At 42.7% G+C, this 23,950-nt stretch overlaps 2 protein-coding genes across 2 annotated transcripts; both read left to right on the forward strand.

Moving 5' to 3' along the window:
- Positions 1–77: 77 nt before the first annotated feature.
- On the forward strand, positions 78–9,340 carry selenoo1 (selenoprotein O1). Its single transcript, XM_085779805.1, has 9 exons — positions 78–781; positions 1,752–1,955; positions 2,588–2,765; positions 4,038–4,168; positions 4,280–4,557; positions 4,763–4,931; positions 7,109–7,294; positions 7,512–7,668; positions 7,849–9,340. The coding sequence occupies exons 1-9, from the start codon at positions 216–218 to the stop codon at positions 8,101–8,103; spliced, it is 2,124 nt and encodes a 707-aa protein (XP_085635931.1). The 5' UTR covers positions 78–215; the 3' UTR covers positions 8,104–9,340.
- A 542-nt stretch (positions 9,341–9,882) lies between these two features.
- mapk12a (mitogen-activated protein kinase 12a) lies at positions 9,883–16,093 on the forward strand. Its single transcript, XM_085779806.1, has 12 exons — positions 9,883–10,151; positions 11,085–11,214; positions 11,390–11,448; positions 11,569–11,680; positions 11,778–11,807; positions 12,002–12,049; positions 12,283–12,397; positions 13,366–13,437; positions 13,597–13,676; positions 13,870–13,948; positions 14,042–14,215; positions 15,049–16,093. Exons 1-12 carry the CDS (start codon positions 10,033–10,035, stop codon positions 15,114–15,116), a joined length of 1,086 nt encoding a protein of 361 aa, XP_085635932.1. The 5' UTR covers positions 9,883–10,032; the 3' UTR covers positions 15,117–16,093.
- Positions 16,094–23,950: the final 7,857 nt, after the last annotated feature.

Consider the following 23,950-nt stretch of genomic DNA (forward strand, 5'->3'; position numbering starts at 1 on the left):
TGTTAATCCAATTTTATTTGTAGGTAAGTAATTTCAGGTATCTGGTTCCGTCTTTTGTTTGTTTCCAGTCGGACGATTATTAATGTGGCGCCGCTCGTCTCGCAAACATCCGCTCTGTCTTGCAGGATTATGAAAGCATGATTAGCGAGAACTTTAAAACTGCGCCACCACCACTAACACCAACACATGTGAGCGGACGGATGGCCCGCGGTTGAATGGCTTATATAGGACACCGACTGGGAGCGTCACGCATTTTCGTCCCCGGTGTTTCCGTGTTCAGGCTGCTCAGCTCGGTCGGGGTCGGGGTCGGGATGGACGACATGGGTCTGGCCGTGAGTCGGTCCTCGCTGGAGCGGCTCGACTTCGACAACCTGGTCCTGAAGAAACTCCCCCTGGACCCGTCCGAGGAGCCCGGGGTGCGGCAGGTGAAAGGAGCGTGTTTCTCGCTGGTGAAGCCGCAGCCGCTGACCAAGCCGCGGTTCGTGGCGGTGTCGCACGAAGCCCTGGCGCTGCTGGGGCTCAGCGGGGAAGAGGTCGCCGAGGACCCGCGCGGAGCAGAGTACCTGAGCGGCTCCAGAGTGATGCCCGGGTCCGAGCCGGCCGCCCACTGCTACTGCGGACACCAGTTCGGCCAGTTCGCCGGGCAGCTGGGCGACGGGGCGGCCTGCTACCTGGGGGAGGTGAAGGCGCCGCCCGGGCAGGACCCAGAGCTGCTGCGGGAAAACCCGAGCGGCCGGTGGGAGATTCAGGTGAAGGGAGCAGGGCTGACTCCTTACTCCAGGTACTAACTAGACCTTCTTCTCTGTTCATATGTGTTGTGTTTACAGGCACATTTTGCAGTTACTTTGTGTAATTACAGGTGCATCTCAATAAATTAGAATATGAAGAGTTCATTTGCAAAAGCAGAAATTTTTTAATTATTACCAGGTGATATCAGTCAAAAGTTGAGTGGCTTTGACCAAGGAGATGAGATGTAGGCTGTAACTCAAAAAATAAAGGTTTATTGAAAACAACACTATGTGAAGAATAATTCAAAAGCATCAGCTCATTTTTTTTCAAAATGGCACTTATCTATACTTTTGCAAATGAACTCTAAATATCATGAAAAGGTCAATTTTTAGTAGTTCAAGTCAAATAGCCCCAAACAAGTACTGAGTGCCGATGGACATACTTTTTTACATTGGTCTTTTGTAATCTTTTTTTTTTTTTTGAGATACTGAATTTTAGGTATTTATTAATTGGAAGCCATAATCATTACAATTAAAATGGAATAAATAAATAATGACATTAAACGTTTAATTCTGTGTGAAATGGATCTATGTAATGTATTAGTTTAACTTTTTGAATTGAATTACTACTGACATAAATAAACTTTTCTATGATATTCTAATTTATTGAGATGCACCTGTATAAGGTCGGTCTTAGGATATTCAGAAGTAAATTGGCAGACCATCTATTTTTAATTTCAAAATAAATGGAGAAAGGGGCAGGCAAAAAATATATTTTTTCATCCTGCTCCTTCCCGAGTATGAAATGTGTGACTTATCTATCCTCATTTTGTCAATAATGTATGAATTGAAAATGTCCATGCATGTAACAAATAAAAATGAAATGGAAAAACAAACAAAAACTGGTAGAACGTGACAATCTCAAAAACCTTTAAACTCTGAACACTGACACTTTATCTATGTGTCATCCACCTTTGAATGATAAGAAGAGTCACCATTACTGTGTCCCTCTCGCCTCTGCAGACAGGCTGATGGTCGTAAGGTCCTGCGCTCCAGTATCAGAGAGTTCCTGTGCAGCGAGGCCATGTTCTTCCTGGGCGTGCCCACCACCAGAGCTGGATCTGTGGTGACCTCTGACAGCAGGGTCATACGGGATGTGTACTACAGCGGAAACCCTCGCCATGAGAGGTGCTCTGTGGTCCTCCGCATTGCTCCCACCTTCCTCAGGTGAGTGCATATTGTCCCAGTTTCACTTGTTCATGCAGGGTTCTTACGGATCCTTAAAAAGTCTTAAAAGGCATTGAATTCATTAATCTAAAAATAAGGCCTTAATTGGCATTAAAATGTCTTAAATCAATTTTTCAAAAGTCTTAAAAATGTTAACACATGGTAAGTGGTATTTTATGATTGTAATTAGTCTCAAATCTGAAAATAATTGGTAGCATTCTGACATAGAGAAGTTAGTGGCGGCCGTCAAGGCTAAATTTCTCACCGCCTCCAGCTCCCGAGTCAGTGTTTTTTCTTTCTTTCCGGACTTTTTATGCATTTATTTTGAAAGGACAGCTGGAAAGAGACACAATCCATCCATCATGTAGCAGTCACTTTACCTTGGAAGTGGGTAAAATTGTCCCTAACCCTATGTAATTGATGTGGTGTTTTTTTTTCTTTTTTCTGCATTTGTGTTTATCATGAAGTCGGTCTTAAATTTCATTTCAAGTGGCTTTAAAAAAGTCTTTAAAAGTCTTAAATTTAACTTGGCTTAAGCTGTAGGAATCCTGTCATGGGGACCTGAGCTTCCTTAGATAGATATGCATGCATGCTATAAAGATGTTTGTCTTCATTGTGCTCATTCTGTGCAGGTTTGGATCCTTTGAAATCTTCAAGCCGGCCGATGAGTTCACAGGCCGCCAGGGTCCCAGCTACGGACGCGATGAGATCCGAAGTCGAATGATGGATTATGTCATCGAGATGTTTTACCCTGAGATCCAGCAGAATTACCCGGACCGAGTGGAGAGGAACGTGGCTTTCTTCCGAGAGGTCAGAGCATCCGAGTGACACTCTTCTCCAACATACATGCCCCACCCACTGAAACAGCACTTGAGCAACAACTGTAAGGGCTCCGAACTGCAAGGGTTTACTCAAATCACCATGTTGCTGACTCAAGGCACTGACATTATAGCTGGAAGCCAAGAACATTTGGATCCTTTTATCCTGTTAAGCTGCTGTAAATGGCTCAGCGACTGCCCGTGCTGAGTCACTGTGCCCTCTGCTTTATATGAGATTAAGATATTAAGAGATCTGGAGACAGACTTTTGACATTTTCCTCATCTGCTTAGAAAGAAATCATATCATCCAGTCTCCCCAGTGGTTGTTTTCCGTACAGTGGATTCAAATAGGATTCGAACCGTACGCCTATTTCACATTTTAAGTTTCAGTTTATTTATTTAGGAAAGACGGGACAATGCATGTTTATAATTGTAGCCCCGGGCTAATTTCCACCTTTTGTCCCTTAGCAGGTTGATGTGAAAAGGAATGGGAAACATTCAGAAAGTAAAAACACTAACAACAACAAGAGGGCAGAGAAAAATAAGACAATAGATGATGTAGAAACTACTAGTAAGTAGTCTACTACTAGTGTACCGTACACAGATTAGAAAGTGCCAGTGCAGTTTTGGTAACTTGGAGCATGGACAGTGTTACAAAGTGCTTCAAGTAAAGTGCCAGAGTGGCTGGGATAGACTGAAGCATCAACAGACCAGTGTATACAGAGTTACAAAGTGCTTGAATAATAAAGTGCCAGTGCAGTTTTTGGGAGGAGCAGCAGTAAGGTTATTGCACATTTGTCAGTGAAACATAAATCAACATACAGTGGCATGCAAAAGAATCACAGCGTGTAAATAGTAAATATCTTGTCTGATTCCTTGGTCAAAGTTATCTGAGAGCTCAATTCTCCTGGGTTTCCCATTCTTTTGCAGGGTGCTGCTTTGTTTCCCCTTTTCACTCTAAAATTGTAGAAAACAAAAATAATGCAATGATATTGCTTAAAATATTGCAAAAGAGTGTCTCATGTTTAATTGTATGCCTTTTGCAGATCATTTAATCTTCCACCTTACATCTCACATTAACATACATTTTTACCAGGAGTATGCACACCTTTGCATGCCACTGTATATTTACACATTAAAACAACATAATATGTTAGTGATAAGGGAAACCTTATACTAAAATCAATTTGATATTTCAGTCTTTACTTTTATAGATTTGCAGAAATGTACACAATTGTAAATGTCTCTCTCTATCTGTGTGCAGGTGATGCGTCGTACAGCTAAACTCGTGGCACAGTGGCAGTGTGTAGGTTTCTGCCATGGAGTCCTGAACACAGACAACATGAGCATCCTGGGGCTAACGCTGGACTATGGTCCTTATGGCTTTATGGACAGGTCAGACACCTGTAGAGTAATATATCTATATCATAACACACATGTTTGGTGGAATGAGGTATCTATCCATCATCAGATTATAGAAATCAACTTTTTTCTTATCTCTCACAGGTTTGATCCAGATTTCATTTGTAACGCCTCTGATAACTCGGGGCGTTACACCTACCAGGCGCAGCCGGCCATCTGCAGGTGGAACCTGGTGAAGCTGGCGGAGGCCCTGGCTCCAGAGCTGCCACCAGACCGGGCTGAGGCCGTTATGGATGAGTATCTGGATCTGTATAATGGCTTCTACCTTGAGAACATGAGGAAGAAACTGGGCTTATTGAAGAAGGAAGAGCCTGAGGATGAGATTCTGGTCACTGAGCTGCTGCAGGTCATGCACAACACAGGTACGACTGGAGTTGGAGACCATTACACTGCCTAGCAACAGAGTCTGATTAGAGAGGGCAATTAATCTAGTTCAGTCTTCTAGCAGTTTAATCTAGTATTAGTTTAATCTAGTACATACAGTACCGTAGATAAACCATGAGAAATATTATATAGTAGTCATTTATTGCACCAACTCTGAAACCTTCACTTGCCCCTTTCCTGCAGGTGCTGACTTCACAAACACCTTCCGCAGCTTGAGTCAGATCTGCTGTCCCACTGAGGGAGATGGTGAGGGAGAAGAGGAGCTTGTGAAGAAAGCCACGGCGCTCATGCTGGAACAGTGTGCCTCCTATGAAGAGCTTAAAGCCGCCAACAAACCTACAATGGATCCGCGGTGAGCGAGCCGAAGCAGCCACACACAGTATTTAACTGAACTACTGTACATCTGTATTAATAGGACCTAGATACAAGGAAACGAGAGCAGAGAAGTCAGTGGGTTATAATGTGGTGATCTGAATAATACCCACTGATGATGGTGACAGTTCCGCATCGTTTCATAAATGCCAGTGTGGAAACCAAGTTAAGTTTCACAACAAATAAATGGTAAATGGTTGGCATTAATATAGGTCTTTTCTAATCCTAAAGAGAACTCAAAGCGCATTCACACTACTAGTCACATTAACCTGTTCATAATGTTCTTTTCTATCATACACATTCACACACCAATGACACATTTCTAGCTATAATGTCTTGTCTAATTACACTTTGATAGACGGACAGACAGATTATTATGAATTTTAAAGTCATGGTTTCTTATGAAATGATTTGGGCCCGTGCATCAAAGGGTGCAAAGACAATGCAATGAATACTAAGAAACATGCATTGCATTACACATGTTGTTTTGTTGTTGATATAAAGTAGATGTTGGGGCTTTTTGGCCTTTAATTGATAGGACAGCTGTAGAGAGAGGCAAGACAGCTTTAAAACTGAAAAAATCAAAACAAAATTGGACACATTAATCATACAATTAAACGCAAGAAAAAAGAATAAAAGAAAGTACAGGAAAGAGAGAGAGAGAGAGAAAAAAAACAAAGCATATGAAATTAAAAAATAACTAGACTAAAATAGAGCATTTATATGAGTTTGAGAGGGGGAATGACATGCAGCAAAGGGCCATCGATGGAATCGAACTGGGGTCACTGCGGTGAGAACTACAGCCTCTGTATATGGTGCGCCTGCTCTACCCACTGAGCTAAATGACCACCTGCTTTGCCACATGGTTCAAGTAGAAAATCTGTAACATGTTAGTGAAGTGCCTTTTGGTTGGTGCAGTGTGTTGCTGCTTTAATCAGCCGACCAGCCCAACTAGCTCTAGTTCTAGTTATTTTCATGACCCTCTGACCTTTTGTCTATTTTCATTGTCGGATCAGATTTGACCAGCTTTGTTTATGACAGAATGCGCTGCAGTACGAATTGCTGCAGAGATTTTGGTCTCCAGTAGACGAATCCTGATGATCTCAGTGATGTTTGTGTCGACTGCCATGTGATAATGAAGCACCAGAGCATCAACGTGCTCTATTCATGCACTGATCAGTCTTTTACTGCCACCCTTTGGACAGACTTGGCATTTTCTTTCTAAGTATGTTTAAGCAGTCAAAAGGTTTCCCACTTGTTGGGCTTAATGAATTAGTCTGCTTTGACAGTTAGACTGGGTAATATTATATAGAAAACAAAGGAAAGAAAAAAGTTGAGTCTCTTCAAACTGCTGTTGTTTTTCAGGAAGAAGTTGTGACCACCAAAAAAAGCAGCTCTGACATATTGCCTCATGCTGTTGGTAAACAGTGGTGTAATTATACATCCAGCTGACATTGAGCAGCAGTGGCATTCATTAGAGTCACGCTCGTGTCCATCATCAGCCAGGGTCAGACAATAAGGTTGCAATCACTAGAACCAAAACAATGAAGAGCGGAGAATAGCTGCAGCACTGGATTGTAATACTCTGTGGTTTAGTCACAATCAGTCCTTTGTGAACATAGAAATATGAATAGGTGCAAGTTGAAGGTCTTTCGCTTTCTGTTTGATTTTCAAAATGGGATCTGAAAGGTTTAGATTTTATAAAATGGTCCTGGAACTCAGCTCCAGCAGACCTTTTTTTTATTTTAAATTACGAACCTGAAACCAGGCTGCCTCAAAGGGAAACACTGCTGAAGTCATGATTTTGCAATTGAAATGATGCAACATTTCATTACCTGTCAATGTGGCCCAATGTTATAATACTGTCATGTCATGTTAAAGGTAGAGTCTGGAGGTTTTTATTATTTGGGAGGAATCAGTGTACCGCATTTAAATAGTTTATCTGATTTCCTGCCTAAAATAATCTGCGTATGTGAACAGACTAAGTGAATGTGCCGTAACAATAATCCCATCAATCTTCACAGACACAATGTAGCATGAAATATCTAACAAAGATAAAAACCTGGGGTTGTCTGAGCTGGCAGCTTTGCTCCTCTTCTTTCTCCAACACGCCAACAACAATTGTAACTGTTGTGATTTCTGTCTGGCTGTTGACAGTGAGCTGGCGATGCTGCTCTCCATGGCTCAGAGCAACCCAGCACTGTTCCAGATGATCTCAGACAGGATGACAATAGCGAGGCAGTTAGACAAACTCAGCAGACTGAAGGACCTGATGGAGACGAGCCAGGAGGAGCTGAAAACCAAACAGGCCGAGGAGTGGACCGGCTGGATCACACGTTACAGGTGAGACAGAGCGAAACAAGGGCACGGCGTGAGAAGCTACACGTACCGGATAAGAGGTTGTTTTTCTAATTTTTGGGTGGATGGTGATGGGTGGAAGTGTGACTGATAAAGAGGGTGAACACAGAGAAAGAGGAGGAAATGAGTTGTTTGAGTCTGACATTGTTCCATTACCGTAACTGGTTGTTTTTTTTGTTTTGTTTTGTTATCATTGCTGCAGGAAGCGCCTGGCCCACGAACTGGAGGGTCAGAGCGATGTGCAGGCCGTGCAAGAGGAGAGAGTGAAAGTGATGGACAGCACCAACCCCCGTGTGGTCCTCAGGAACTACATTGCCCAGAATGCAATAGAGGCCGCCGAGAACGGAGACTTCTCTGAGGTCAGGCTCGGAGTCGCTTTTAAGACCACAATGCACCTGCACGACATAAATCATTGAAACTGAGCCAGAAAAAAAGCGTTTCCTCAAGAGTTGACCTTTATGTTGAACTGAATTCCCTTTCGCTTTCTTCAGCTTCTAGCGTGTTCAACTTAAACTGTCACTTCCTCTTCTGCACCGCAGGTCCAGCGCGTCCTCAAAGTTTTGGAGAAGCCTTTCTCTTCTCAGCCAGGTCTGGAGCTTCCTGCGTGGGTCGGCGGAGGAGGTGCCACTGAGCGGGGAGAGAGGGACGAGGGAGAGGAGCAGCAGCAGCAGGAGGAGGAGGAGGAGGAGGAGGCTGCGTCTTCATCCGCAGAATCAGCCAGGAGGAGTCGTGTCCCCTACGACAGCAAGCCCCCAGCCTGGGCCCAAAAGCTCTGTGTCACATGATCTTCGTAGTAACTTCCCTGACTGTGGGCCTGCCCGCCTAAAATGACAAGAGCCGGTATTTTACATCTTTATGCCACCCCCAATCCCCCCAAACCCACACCCACACCCGACCCCCACCCCTCCAGTCACTGTGTAGCTCTGTTATTTTTGGCGGGCGCCGTCAGGGAAGTTAGCGTTAGGCACACCACACCACAGGCTACATAGCTGCAAGCACACAGGAAATAAGTTGAGTTTCGTGACACATGCATGAAGTTACAAACACTATATGATGTTGTCATGTCTGGTGGAAAGCTTTTGATCATGGATAAAATGGGTTTTAATGATAAAAATCATTTGACAGTGTGACATGTCTGCTTTGAAAACAGGATATTGTGTGTCTAAAGTGATTTAATATGAGGATTTTTAAACAAAAGCGCACATATGCAGTTAATGAAAAACATTTGGAAGCGATTTTTCTTATTTCTTGTGACTTAAAAAAAAAGAAAAGACAAAAGACCCTCAACTTATTTCCTGTCTGTTTTGTTAGATATTAATGATGAGCCAGACAACAAGTCCTACAGTGACCCGTCTGACTCTGATGAGTAGTGGTGTGATGCCTCGACATACAGTATACCAAATGATATTGTTAGTGTGTGTGAGAATGTGTATGCGCGTGTGTGAGATTGAGATGATATTTTAGGCACATCCGCGAGTGAAAGGGAACGATTGCACTCGATTCAGTGAGCCGCAGAAGTTAAGCACGCACAATGTCTTCTCCTATAATAGGCAACACTGTATTTTGCTATTGTTACTGTATAACAGCACTTAATACGCACAGAACCACAAACCATGTATGAAATCTATGGCTGGTCTAGGCTTCAGCAAAGTAAAAAAAAGAAAGTAGGAACTGAACATTTGCCTATTTTTGGTTTGGCTGTGACCACGGAAACATGACAAAGGAAGTTAAATATTAATGGTGTCTATAATGTGATTCATACCCATTCATGAATTTGTGTCAGCTATGGTGCCACTTCATGGGGAAACGGCACTCACTATAACTTCCTCCTTTTGAACCTGAATCACTCTGTTGTCATTTCAAACAAATTCAGATTTGTTGTCAAAAAAAAAAAAGGTAAATAACAGAAATGGGCATGAAATGATATTTTGTTTAAGAGTTTTATATTTGCTTAATTAATATGAAATATAAGTTTGAGCTCCTCCTCAGTTAGCCTTAACCTACCCTAATAAACTGAGCAGTATAATTACACACCGTGTCTTCTTTTTGTGCCAGATATACACGTGCCTTTTTCTTTTGAGCAGAGTGCCTGCACAATGAAGTTTGTCATAACATATTTGATTAATAGCGCCACTTGATTGCGCTATACTGATGCACGCAGATGCTTAATCCCTTTCTATTTATATAAAACGTCACACAAACTAAACTCTCCGGTTTGTTATTGATATGCCTGCTGTCTGGTATTTCTCTAACTACACAGTTGTGTGTCTGTCTTCACCTCTGGGCTTCATGTCCCAGCAAGCCCTAAAACCGTTTGCGTAGCCTTTTTATTTTCTTTTTTTCTCCCCCTGTACTACAAAGCTCAACACAACAAGGTGTAGGCTAAACCAAGCCAAGCCTTCTTAGTTGCCATCCAAATGGTGCGCACTTGCCAACGCATCTCACAGGCATGTTGTCAGCCCGTGTATAGTCTCGTGTTACTCGCATTCCAGTCCTTCTTTCACCTTTTTTAATTGTAGGCCCTCAGCAGGAGTGGCTTTTGGTGACCTCAGGCTGCGCCCTGAGCGGCTGACACACACAGAGCTGCGCAATGATCGAGGGTGAGCGCATAGGTGGGATCTGGGACAATGGGTGTGTAGCGCGATTGCAGACAAAACTGAACAAAAAAGCGACCAAAGAAGAGCCTTTCCTCGTCTCGGTACCCAGTTTTTTAAATATATAACATGTCTAAGCGAGTCAGACCCGGTTACTACCGACAAGATGTCAACAAAACCTCCTGGGAAGTTCCGGAGCGGTACCGGGATCTGAAGCAGGTGGGGACCGGAGCGTACGGGACCGTCTGGTAAGTGAAAAAATCGCCCGCACCGGACGGAAGATTTAGAAAAAGAAAAAGAAAAGAAAAAAACACACAGATTGCACTTGCTGTTTATTCGGGGGGATCGGTAGGTAACAAAGGCGAGCGGCGGAACAGATGGTGAGTTTAGGGTTACGGGGCGGCCGCCGCCGCGCTGTGGAACAGTCAAACAAAAGGAAAAGTATCTGCGCTCCGTTGAACACATGTATGCTGCTCCACTTCCTGATATGATGGAGACACTTGCACCGTAACTCCACCTCATCCTCGCATCTCTGATCGTATCTGTAGCTAAGGTTATGAAATCATAAAGGGCTAGTGGGTGGTGGTGGTGGTGGTGGTGGTGGTGGTGGGGTTTTTTTTAAACAGCTGCGCTCACACAAGTTTGTAGAGTGACTGATCTCCAACACAACAAGCAGCTCCTCGGACACCCTGTGCGTCTCGCTGCATGCGGCCCTTTGTTATCACTATGATTGACTGTGTGGGGGCGGATACCGAGCTGCCCCGAGTCCCTTGAATGCAACTTAACAACACATGAGCAACTCCGAAAAATTCAAGTAGTAGTGGTGGTGTTAGTAGTAGGACATTGAAGCTGGAGCTGGAGTAGTAGCCATAGTAGAGCCAAAAGAAGCACAGCTGGATGTAGCAGATGAGGGGAAGGGGAGGTGGTGGTGGTGGTGGAGGGAAGGGGGTGGGGAGGCCAAGGGGGGCTTTGTGTGTGTGAGAGAGTGATAAAGAGAGACAGAGAGTGAATGAGAATCACAATGAGAGTGAAGTCCTTTTATTTATTTATTTTTTTCTATAAAAAAGGGGGAAGTTCCTGGACTAGTTGATTATTTCCTCATTCTGGTCCTGTTTTCAGGTCGACCCATTAACTTTTTTCACACACCTTCTGCTGTGTTTTCATTTCCTGCCCCCATGCAGCTCAGCGGTGGACTCCAGGACAGCAGTCAAAGTGGCGATCAAGAAGCTGTACCGACCTTTTCAGTCCGAGCTCTTTGCAAAACGGGCCTACAGGGAGCTGAGGCTTCTCAAGCACATGAAGCATGAGAATGTAAGACACAGGTTGTAATATCTGCAGGATCGTGTTTTAATTAGTTCTGACTAGATCCTAATCAAGACATCTGAGCATCCAGCCTTTGTTTTGCATATTATCTAATAATGAGCTCAGAGGATATCTGTGCTAAAAGTGACCTATGGGACAAAAAGCATGTTTCTGTCTGATGCAGGTGATCGGCCTGTTAGATGTGTTCACTGCTGACCTCTCCCTGGACCGATTCCATGATTTGTAAGTGCACTTTACACCTCTGGGACTGTATTACTTTAAACCCTATTCCAGCTCAAGTTGGTTTCAGAGCATCAGATGTTGTTCAGTGTCCACAGCCATCGTGTTTTCTTCTTATTGCAGTTATCTGGTGATGCCGTTCATGGGGACAGACCTGGGGAAGCTGATGAAGCTGCAGAGATTGTCAGAGGAGAAAATTCAGTATTTGGTTTATCAAATGCTCAAAGGGCTTAAGGTGGAGAACTCTGTCTTCTGTGATATATTGTGGACAATTTATTACTTGTGTGTAATTGTTCTTTTGATTAAATTCCTGCTCTGTTCTTTTATTCTAGTACATTCATTCAGCTGGTATAATTCACAGGGTGAGTTGTCTTAAATCTATTTATATATCTAGTCAAGATTCATATATTTGAGTTGGGTGGTTTCTTATGAAGGCATATATTGTCCCTGTTTTATTTGACTGTTGTGACTGGAGTTTAGTTTTTCTCTTGTTTAACTGCAACACACTCAATGTCACACTCACACTTACGTAATCTTTTCATATCAACTTTTGCAGGACCTCAAACCCGGAAATCTGGCCATCAACCAGGACTGTGAGCTCAAGGTACAGCAGCATGACCTGATAACCCGGACAAACACAGCCCACACCCTGGCCGTAGTTGTTACACACTTAGTTTTTGGTGCTTCAATCACAAACGGGCATGTTCTGAATGTAAAACCATCACTGCTCTGCCCAGATTTCCATTGCCAATTGTACATTGTGTCGGCATGCCCTTAAAGTGATGTAAATGTTGCTGCGTCTGACTGGAGACCGTGTTTCTGTTCATGTCCTGTCAGATTTTAGACTTTGGTTTGGCGCGGCAGGCAGACAGTGAGATGACGGGGTACGTGGTGACTCGCTGGTACAGAGCCCCAGAGGTCATCCTGAGCTGGATGCACTACACTCAGACCGGTAATGTAGAGCTAATTATAGGGGGGGGGGGGGAATCATTCTCATGGACATGTTCACCGCTCCCTATTAACACTGCACGCTCCTGTTATTTTGTGATGAATTGTGTATTTGATGTTTTATTGCACTGAAATGCTTTTAACCCCAGGCTTCTGCTCCAGCTATGAGTTACTGCATTTCTCAGGAAGACCTTTTCAACCTGAAGAGAACAGGCTGTGACTTGTTGATTTCCTAATTTTCTAACCCTTGCACATGTCTTGTGGTGCTAGACACGTAGACTAGAATAAGTAGAGACAGTCATATTTACAGTGTCTCCCTTCAGTGACAGAGGCAATAATAAGTATAGGCCAACTGTTTGCATATGATACAGAGCCACTGAAAATACTCACACACTACATACAAAAAAAATACCACAGAAACAGAGCAGCAGGAAAGAGATAGTATTAAAATCAGATGGGGAAGGGAGATAGAGGAGGGTGTTACAGAGGGTGATAGCGTATTTAATTTCCATGGGGAAGGAGTTCCAGAGAGTGGGGGAGGAGATGGAGGTCGATCTGTCAACACTGGGTCCGTGTTTGTTCCTCTGGGCTTTAGAAAGTAGTTGGAATCAGCTGAGAAGATGTTTCATGTGGGGGTGTTTGTGATGTGTGAGGAGGAGATTCCTATCTTTTAGATAGGAGCTGTAGCGTCATTGTAACTACACTGGATAACAAGCCACAAAGTATAAACTAGGACCAGAGATACATTTTTTTTAATGCAGAGCTGCAGTGAAAGCAGAAGGTGTTAGAAACAACCGAGTCAGAAGGTAATGATAAGTATTATCCACTAGGAGGGGCTCTGTCAACACTGTACGTTGCAGACACTTTATATTTTTTTGCATTTAACGCTGTTGATCACTGGACTATGTCATGTTGTTGTATGCTCGTTAAAGTAATAAGTCTGAAATGTGTTTTTTTATGTGTCTTCCACAGTGGACATTTGGTCTGCAGGCTGCATCATGGCAGAGATGCTGCAAGGAAAACCTCTTTTTAAAGGCAGTGACCGTATCCTTTTATCTTCTTAACCTTTTCCTTTGACATTTTTAAAACGTTCACTGAGCGAAAAGAGATTTTTTTTGTGTGTGTGTGGAAACGCTGTCCAGTTCTCCCATCAATCTATTTGAAAATGTGAATCATATTTGAACCTTGACCCCTGTTCATCAGACTTAGATCAGCTGACTGAGATCATGAAGGTCACAGGGACACCAACTCAGGACTTTATATCAAAACTGGAATCTGAAGACGTGAGTGCTCTCCCTGGATTTCTTGCAGCCTACATCCCGATTGTGCCAGCAGGTCTTCAGGAACTGGAGGCACAATTTGGCACCATCACAAAATCATTATCTTTATATCTTTAAGTTCATATACACACACCTCAGGTACTACTGTCTGCATAATGATTTTTTCTGGATTAACTATATTGATTTCACCTCTCAGGCCAAAAGCTACATCAGAGGTCTCCCTAAAGTGGAAAAGAAAGATCTTCAGAAAGTGTTTTCTACAACTAATGCACAAGGTAGGACACGCGCAGCTCTTTCAAACTTTCAATTTTCAGTTCCTGCTGTGGCCACTTTTCACTTTTCACTCTTCTTTTTTCCTCCTTCCTCAGCCGTGTCCGTGCTGGAGCGCATGTTATTGCTGGATCCGCAGAGCAGGGCAACGGCTGCAGAGGCTCTCGCGCTGCCGTACTTCACAGAGTTCAGAGAACCAGAGGACGAGACGGAAGCGCAGCCGTACGACCACTCGCTAGACCACACAGACCTGCCTCTTGATCAGTGGAAACGTAAGGACGGATAGAGGGGCGGGGGGTGTCCCAATAATTACAGTGCAGTGTAAACAAAAGGATATGCAAATGAGTGATGATATAATATCAGAGGGAAGGACAGGGCCGGCCCTAGCATTTTGGTGGCCCTAAACAAGATTTTTGTTTGTGGCCCAAATCACTGGTTAAAACTGAATACAGACGTGTTTATGCCCTCTGAGGTTTGAGGCCATTTTCTCGACTTTTACATATTTTCTTAAATTCATCTTTTTAAGATACTTGCAGATGTAACAATACTCAAGTGTTTTATGTCTAAATATTAGAACCTCCGCTGTAAGCACACTGAGGTCAATTTGTCCTAGAAAACTGTATAAAGAAATAATTTAGGCCAAATGCTGGATATTTGAGGTCTGCTTTTTGAAAAATTTCAAATCCCTTGTGAAAACACTCCTTCAGTCATGAGAATGAACTGTTTTGGTGCTTGAAATAGGATATGAATACAGTAATATATAAGTGTAGAAAACAAGTCTAAAATGACATTTTGTACTTTTTGAGCACAAATGTTGTCATTCTGCCGTTCTATTTTCACCAAATGTCTCAAATGTGAGATAAAAGAAGCTGAATATTGACTTCAAATGACATATAAAGCTCATAGAGTGCACATGCAGCCCTCAGGATGTTTAAATGACTTGAATGAACCCCGGTACCTTTCTGATCATGTGGCCCCCCACCTAACGGCTGTGGCCCTAAACAACCGCATAGAGTGTTTATGCCAGGGGCCGGCCCTGGGGAAGGAGAGCAGTGCGACTTGTTATGTTTTATCAATCACTGTCCTGCTATTCCTCTGTCTTCAGGTCACACTTTCACAGAGATCCTGACCTTCAAACCGGTTGTGCCAGATTCCAAGGAAACCTCACTGTAATCCACAAAGAGACGGCTGAGCAGCCTGGGACCAGAACAAACTAACATGTCTTTTTTTTATTTTTTTTTTATCTTGAGCTCAAGTGGATAAACCCTTTGATCACAAGGCTTAATGAATGCCCACGGACACGTTCGTCTGCTTTTAAGTGCAAGCTGCTGTGTTTTTGATGACATCCCAGTTGTGGCTTATGATGTTGTTGATGTTGTTGTTGTAAAAATTCAGATGTGTTCAGCATGATTTTGTTTTCAGTAGCATCCTCCTTGACTCTGGCGTGAGATCTTTTCAGCACCCCTTTTAGTGCCGAGGATGCTCTGCATAACGGTATACATAAGGTAATAATATTTCCTCATATTTATCCAAACAACCAAGGCAGTACATTTAAAAATGAGGCGAATTCACTTTCAGTTTCAGTCAGAATGGTACATGTAGGCCATGTTGTTGTTGTTAATCCAGTACATTACTACTTAACTTTAGTGAAAACAGACATTCTTGAAGAATCTTGCTGAAAATGAATGAAGATAATTTCCAAGAGGTAGTTGTAGCCTATTTGTGGTAAAATAATAGATGTAGGCAAAATACGTGCTTTATTTTGTTAGGCTATTTCCCTATAAGTGACCACATGTTCTTAAAGACATTTAATTAGAGTTTTGTTTTTGGAATGTCCTTGTGAACTTGTGTGTGTGTGTGTGTGTGTGTGTGTGTGTGTGCGTGTATAGTCTACATGTTGTGGCCTTGTCATTCCTCCCAGTGGCCTTAATGATAACGACACGATACTGTTGAGCCGTATGAAATCCATCCCAGCGGGGTATGCACAAACATTCACATATTCATTTCAAACCAAAAAAAAAGTGAATCAGATTATGTTGTTTTTTTGAAACAGAAAGTTGCACAAAACACATTCTTGTTGTTGATTTATGAATTAATATTTCTGACACCACTCCTGTATTTTTTATTATTAAAGATTCTCTTTGAAAATGTAGCATGTTTTCTTTTTAGTTTTCTCCACTGATCTGATGGGTTTTAGCTCAGAACAGTGAGTCAAAGCTTCACATCTTTAAACACTGAGGCATGATCAGATGAATATGATACGACAAAATGATGACATCTTGTAGGGTGGGGGTGGAAGAGGTTGATAAATTATTTATTTTATAACAAGTTACCCACAGTTATGAGTACTGCAGTGAAACTGACAATGAACTCCTACAATTTCATAGTGCATTACAGTAAATCTGGGAGATTTACAAGTCATGGCTTTAAAAACTGCAATTTGGAGCTATATAAACTTTAATGTGAAACTTGCCATGATTGCTGTGTGAAGTCTTGAGTAGTGGTTCTGTGAGGTCACCTTTGACCACCAAAGTCTTCTGTGTTTGTTTTTGAGTCCAAGTGAACATTTGAATCACATTTGAAGAAATTCCCCCAGGGTGTTGTGGAGATGTAGCAGAGATGTTAGTTAAAAGGTCAAAGGTCACCGCCGGGTCTTATATATATATATATCTCAGGACGTCTTCAAGAGAATCCCTTCACATTTTTCACAAACATTCACTTGGACTCAAGGATAAACTAATAAGATTTTGGTGGTCAAAGGTCAAGCTCATGGTGACTGCACAAAACACATTTTTTAGCTTTAAGTCAAGACTCCTCACAGCAAGTATGACAAACTCCCTCACTAACATTTAATATTTTCTGAATAAACAGGGATGTAACTTCAATCTAGTCTGAGTGGTGAAGGCATAGAAACACAAAGTGGTAATCCGTGTTGGTTTCTAGGAGCCAAGCTCTTAAAGGGCTGGAGCCTACATTTCCCATAATACGTATATATTTGCTGGATTCTTCCCATCTGGTTAATGCCAATAGCTTTTGGAGTCCACACACCCATTTTAAACCTAAAATAGCTTGATCAGGGTTTTAATTACACAAATTTAAAATTCATTAGTCCATATTGTGACAATTAAAGGAGGCTGCATGTGTAAAATGTGTGGCCCTCCTTTTTACTTCTGTATGAATATTCAATCTCTCATCCAGTCATTAAAGCAAAGGGACGGTGTTTGATTTTGTGTTGGATATGTAAATTGACACTAGGTGGCAGTATGTAAACAAGACAGTATCTACTATATGTCATCAACTGTTGGTTGGTCCATCACTTTGATCCACACTGAAATATTTCTGCAAATATAGGACATATGGTTTCCTGAAATTCCCCACATGTAGTTTTAAGTTCCCCAGTGGATTTGTCCAATATTTTGGTTTTACAGTCAAATGTTTCAAACTGTCAACTTTATCATCAGACTCAGATGTACTTTGAATGTTAATTAAGCCAATACGGTAGACTAGGATGGTGGATGTGTTTAACATTACCTGAAAAACTTGTGTTAGCAGTATCAGCGTGAGCCTGTTCGCATTTGATAGCCTTTATCTCCAACAACCAGAGTCACAGTAGCTATTGCAGTGATTTATTATATGACAGTGAATGCTGTCAACTTTACTTTTCTAATTAATATGATTCATACCTCCGAGAAGCAAATGTTTAAACATTCATGCAGAATGCTTGTTTGCTTTTAGATTGTGCTCATTCCACCGCATACAGTACATTCTCCACTAGCGGGTGTTGAATTTAACAAGCTTGTCTTGAATGACCCCTAGATCCTTGACTCCCAAGGGCGACTCCCACGAGGACAAGCTTCCTTCCTGGGCCTGGGCTCCTCCAAATTTAACCCTGGGTGTATATTGTGTCCTCACACACACACACACACACACACACACTGGGACTTCTGCTGGATAGTTCACTGAAAAGTCAGAGAGTTCTGTTCCTTCTGCAGACAGGAAAACAGAGGGGAAAGCACATTTTTTACCCCACAATCCCTCCTCTCTCCCTTTCACACACACACACACACACACACACACACACACACACACACACACACATACATCAGCAGCACGTGGAAGGACTCCCTTTCTCTCTCTTGTTTGTTGACCCTGCGGTGTATTTTCAGAGCACGCAGGGTTCAAGCAGCATATTTCTTCAGACACACACACACTTTGCATGTGCGTGCGCTCGTATACATACCCGCGTGGCATGCACAGTTTTATACACAGCATATACATAGCTACACTCATCCATGCACTTACCATACAAGACTGATACAGACTCATGAGGGAGTACACGAGGAATGGCAGCGATGCCCAAACACTGATCTGACCTGGGTCACTTTCTTTCCCTTTGAGAGGAATGTCAGTTATAACTGTGTTTATCTTATGTGTCTGAGGGAGGCAAATCACTGTGAATCTCACCAAACACGGCCTCTGCAGAGATCCCTCACCCTGCACACTCCTCAGAGCTAATTTGTGTTCCTGTGTATGAAAGATTGGAGTTTTTAACAGCGATAGAAAGCTTGGAAACGTTCCAGTTTCTCTCATTTGTCTCACAGAGGGAACTGTGATAGCAAATGATTGGATAAATAAGAGTCACTGTAAGAGCGAACGCAGCGCTTTATTTCCATCCCAGCTCATCAGTTTTAATTGAAATGAACCACAACACCAGGGCATTGTGTGTGTGACAGTATTTATTCTCCAAATAATTTGTGCTGTCATGTCCTTGCTGGAGATCAAATAAGCCGATAAACAGAGGAGTTTCACCGGGAGTCAAAATCTGTCAGCTTGCTCTTTGTCCTTGTCTGTGTCTATTTGCAGAATTTTACACAGATTTAGTTTTTTTTTTTTTTTTACATCCCAATGTATCTGCGTACATGATGTTCACCATGTGACTGTTTGCTCGGCTCCAGATGTCAGTCTGGATCCGTGCTGCTGCTGCTGCTCTGTGGCAAGTTTACAGAGGTCTGCGTTTCCTCATACATGGCTACATGTGTCAGGGATGTTGTTAAATAGACTATATTCTGGAACAGAGCTGAGGCCTTTTTTTGCAAATGTATCCGCAAACTAAACAGCAAGAAAAGGCTGCGTAACTGTGCTTGAAATGTGGATTTAGTTATATTCTGGGGCATGCACACACCGCTGCTTGACAAAGTCCAGTTCAATCAGTGTATTCCACATTCAAGAGGAGGAGGAAATGATGCTTAATCATTTTCCGAGTTGGCAAATTTATTTATTTATGTTTTCTATTTATTTGCCTCGTTGAATGAATGATTGCGTTAATAGCTTTCCAGCTACAGGATTATTTTGTTTGTGTATCCGTCCCCAGTGTTTGTTTGCATGTGTGCACGGGTCGGGAGGAGTGTGTGTGGAGGTCAAGCAGAACCCAGTAAAGTGAGTCACGTTGCCCACACTGCAGCTTAGGGTTCTCAGTCTTCAATTCTGTCTAACTGGCTCGCCCCTCTACTCTCTTTTTCCATCTTCCCACGTGCCTGGGCCTCTATAGTATCTCTGCCATGATCTGTGTGAGATGTATACAGAAGCCCACGTGTCTGTGAGAGATCCTTCAGGAGGAAAGCAGGATCTGTCCGGCAAACTATAGAGGAAATTCCACAGGCCCACTGAGGGGGGGGGGGGGGGGGGCACCAGAAGTTGAGGTGGGTGAAAAACACAACTACTGTATATCAGGAGGAGGTTTAGGAAGTAATAATTGGGACTAAAGCTCAGACTGGAACAAAGAGATGTCAGGGAGATTAAAAGTTGAGGGCAGGAAAGAAGAAAGAAGGGTGGATGAAAGTAAAGGAAAGGGAGATGAAGAAAGAGGGAAGAGATGTAGAGGGCTCGAGGGGGAGTCTATCTCGGGCAGAAGGGGGTGGTTTAGTTTACATTATCTCATTCATTAGCCATCCATACTCTGCTTGAAAGCTGCTGTGGAATATGCAATGCAAAGGGAGGGATGCATGCATGCCACACATTGTGATCCTGCTCCCTGGACAAACCCTCTGTCCATCTGTGCCGTGTTGACGTACGGGGTCGTAGTGTGTCACACTGAGAGAGGCTCCACACTGTTGAAGAGCGCTCGAATCCCTTTGACCCACTGGAGTGATGGGAGCCAGCTGCTGAACCAAGACAAATGACTGAAGTTTGCGTTTAAATGTGTCAAATACAGCTCGCGTATGAAGAGTTCCAGCACATGGAACAAGCACTCGATGAAACTGTTTCCACTTCTTTTGTCTGAATCATCATCTTGTGATCGAACATAATTTTTATTTCCATTTTTTTTTCTAAATTAAAGCATTAGTAAGCGATATTTTTGTGTTAATATAAGTCTTAAATAGTTATATCTTCCGACAGCAATCACTTACATAGAGTGTTTGGACCGAAACACGTGTCTCTCAGTCACTCTGCTCTGCTCTGAGCCGAGGAGAAAACTTTTCTCGTATCCTACAAGTTTTATCCAATGAGGAGAGAGAACGGCATGAAGGGCTGTGTGTGCAGCCAAGGGATGCGCCTGAATGTGGTGACGTAGGGACGAGGACCAATAGATCCATGACGAGGGCGGGGGCTGCTAACTCCATCGGCTGACAAGAGATTATGGTGCGTTCAAGGCAACTCGTAACTTGTGTTTTTCCGACCTGTGAAGTCATACCAGTTCGATCTGGTACGAGTTCATGGGTCGGAAGTTACGAGTGGCCGTTATAGTGACTTTCACAGGCAACAGGACGGAAAAACACAATTTACGGGTTGCCTGCTACAAAGTCGTAAGTCGTGACTCGAAGCTGTAACTTACGGTTTCAAAAGCCTACCTGGAACGCAGCATTAGCCAAAACGAACGGATCGCTTACTTCTGCTTTAAAATGCAAGAAATAACTACAGTAAATACACAGGAGTAATAAATGGTCCTTGTTTGGTCTCCTGGATTTGATTTTCCATCCACACATACAGCACATGAATAAATCATTGTTTGACAGCCATCAAATTGCAAACACTGGGATTCCCACCTCTGTCTAAACATCCCACCTTTGAGACTTCAGTCAATACAGTCCACACAGCAACGACTCTCCCAAATGTATACAGAGAAAATATGATATGATAACATGACAGGTTATCTGTTGTGGATTTCCAGATGTTTGTGGTGGGGGAAACTGTAAAAATAGATTAAATGATTTTGTGGGCACCTACAGATGAGATAAAATTATATTTGTACCAGTGCATCTTCCTCTACCTACAGTATGGCCCCAGCACAATCAATAAATGAGATTTGGCAGCCTGTAGTGTATGTGGTATAAACAGTCAAATCTGTGGCAACAAACCACTGTTGAAAAAGGCTAACAGTGCCAAACAACAATATCTCAAAGCAAATCTTAATGAACATATTAACATTTTCAGCTGCTCTTCTTTCTTTTCCTAGAATTTGGTAACTCGAGTGTCCAGAAGACATTGTTTAGAGATGTAATAATGAGTCAAGTAGGGGGCAAAGTGGAAATGATGCCTTTGATTATACACAATCAATTTGTAGTTAAGTTGCTACAACATGAAAAAAGTAAATGGTGATTAATCCCTGCTGCTTTTTCCACCTATCAAAGCTTTCAAATTAAGTTGTGTTCCTACAGAAGCAAATAAAGACCTTTACACTGTGAACAGAGCAGTTTACTTTCTTACTTTTTTAAAAAAAAACTTTCTTTTATGTCCTCCATAGCTCCACATGGGACAACATTCACTTCAATGCACTTGAAATTCTTGACTTCAGGATCAGGATAACTCACTGTTTGTCAGTACAGGACAGTAAACACACTTCCAAGGGGACAATATTTCAGACTCTTACTCCCTGAAGGCTTCAAAGGGGGCTGTTAAAAGTTTGTAGTTTCCTCACATAAAGAGAACAGCAGCTTGAATAGATTCTGTTAAACCGGAGTCAAATGGTGACACACTTTCATGGTAAAAAAAGAAAAAGTATCAAAGTATCGAAAACACCCACAAAAATCTCTCACCCATTTTGTGTAATCCACTCCTTTGTTGTGCTCAGTGTGATCTGTTTGTCAAGTTTCCCTGTGTGGGATCAATAAAGTGGATCTTATCTATCAGAAGCTTTGCCGGATATTATGTGTCCTTATGACTCCCTGCAGGTGAGCTCAGAGAAAGTGCCGCACAAGATCACTTACATAACACTCTGACCAAGCTAAGATGATAAATCCTGATTGATTTTATGGTCAAGTGGGCACAAGACCTCAGCGATGACCTCAGCGGTGACTTCACTGCAGGTTTGCCGCTTTCCCGCATGTTATCCTTCACTACGGCTGATAAACCACAGCAGGCGAGGGCTGCAGCTGAATCATTGGTAGAACCTGGCTCTGAGGTCAGAGGTCACAGTACATCACCAGCGCCGCCCGTGTTTCTCTTTTTGTATCGATGGGAGCCGCTTGTGAGGCCGGGTCAAGGTTAAAGAGAACCTGACTATGCCATGCAGGAGGGAGCAGGAAGGGAACAGCCTCAGAAAATATGGCAAGATTAGAAAAATAAACAGGCGTTTGCTTTTGAGTTCCTACCGCGCGGGCTTATGTAACTGAGCGTTACAATATAACACCTAATGTTATCCAGATTTTGATGACTTATCTACGGGCTGAGTAAATGCCAGATCGCTGCTATTGTGTTTCCCCCCCCTGTTAATAAAATGATAAATTGTTTTCCTCTGGTCTCTCATGTGAGTGAGGTAAAACGCAGAACCACCACAAAGGCTGAAAAACAAACAGGCATTATCGCACAATGGTGGATGAAAAATGTACCCAGGAGTCAAAGCCCTTAAAGACGGTTATATAAGCCTGCAAAACCTTCTGAGTCTCTCCAGCTTGATGTGTTTAGGACTGATGATTGCTTTCAGTTGTACAGCCTTACTGGGAGACTGAGGCGAAACAGAAACCGTTGCATTTTTTCCTTACTAAAACCCATCCTTGCTGAATTAAGGAAAGTCTCGCAGACGCACATGGCAAGAACAGAACAGAACAGAATTTTTTTTTTCCAAGGAGGGGGTTGATGGTGATTGTGGTGGTTGAGGAATGTCAGCATCTGTGTTTGGGATATTTTCTGTTTTATAGCTGTTTTCTCAGAGATGCCAGTGAGTTCTGTGGTGAGAGCAACAGGGACTGGGCTGCAGTCCCAGGGTCTCTACCTCATATCTGTCCACGTGGGCAGGAGATACCAAACCAGACATAGTTTCTAAATCTAGTCACCACAAGTTAATAAAAACACAGTATCGTTGTGTTTTCTTTGTGTTTCTTTTTGTTCCTGTAGTATTCATGTTTATGACTTGACTCTCCTGAGAGGAAGCTGGGTATGGTTGCTCTATAAATAACCACAGTAGAAGTCGTGTTTTTCTTCTCTATAAGAAGTATAAAGGATCCCATTACATGGTGCAACACATCATGTAATTACTTTGTTAACAAACTTTACAGACATGACGTAAAGGCAGTGAAAGCAGAGGAAATGGTGTGCTAAACGGGAGGCATGATTGATCAAAAATAATCTCTCTGAAATATGGAAAAGACTCACTTTTCCTCTCCAATATTTAGTCTGCATGTTGCAGTGGGCAGCGGTTTTTGGCTGGACTGAACCATGTTCTTCAGAGTGGTCTGCCTGGTAGAGGATGCTCTGCTGTGAAAAAACAAAAAGAGGGATGAGAGAGGAAGGTGTGTGCAGCAGATGTGCAGGGTTATAAATGGACAGGATGTTTGTCAGGAATGCTGTGGGGTGACCCCAGTCCCCCGTAGCCACTCCATAACAGACCGGTGATGGTGCGGTTGAAATACATTACACGCTGGTGGCCCCTTAACTCTCCCTGTCAGATTGAGTGTGGTCGGTTATGGTGGACAGCTAAACCTCTAATTAACCTTATATAGACTGTCTAATTTAAATTATAACAAGATGAATTGGATTGCATATGTTATTTCAAATTTTAAATCCAAAAAGTT

Source organism: Trachurus japonicus, chromosome 6 (assembly GCF_045865225.1).
Source record: "Trachurus japonicus isolate A0001 chromosome 6, Traja_1.0".
Classification (NCBI taxonomy): domain Eukaryota; kingdom Metazoa; phylum Chordata; class Actinopteri; order Carangiformes; family Carangidae; genus Trachurus; species Trachurus japonicus.

Bases quoted from the DNA above. Each gene is read 5' to 3' on its own strand.
- mapk12a (XM_085779806.1), top strand. From the start codon at position 10,033: ATGTCTAAGCGAGTCAGACCCGGTTACTACCGACAAGATGTCAACAAA. The intron at 10,152-11,084 runs GTAAGTGAAAAA...GCCCCCATGCAG, and splicing joins GGAGCGTACGGGACCGTCTG to CTCAGCGGTGGACTCCAGGA. The intron at 11,808-12,001 runs GTGAGTTGTCTT...CAACTTTTGCAG, and splicing joins CAGCTGGTATAATTCACAGG to GACCTCAAACCCGGAAATCT.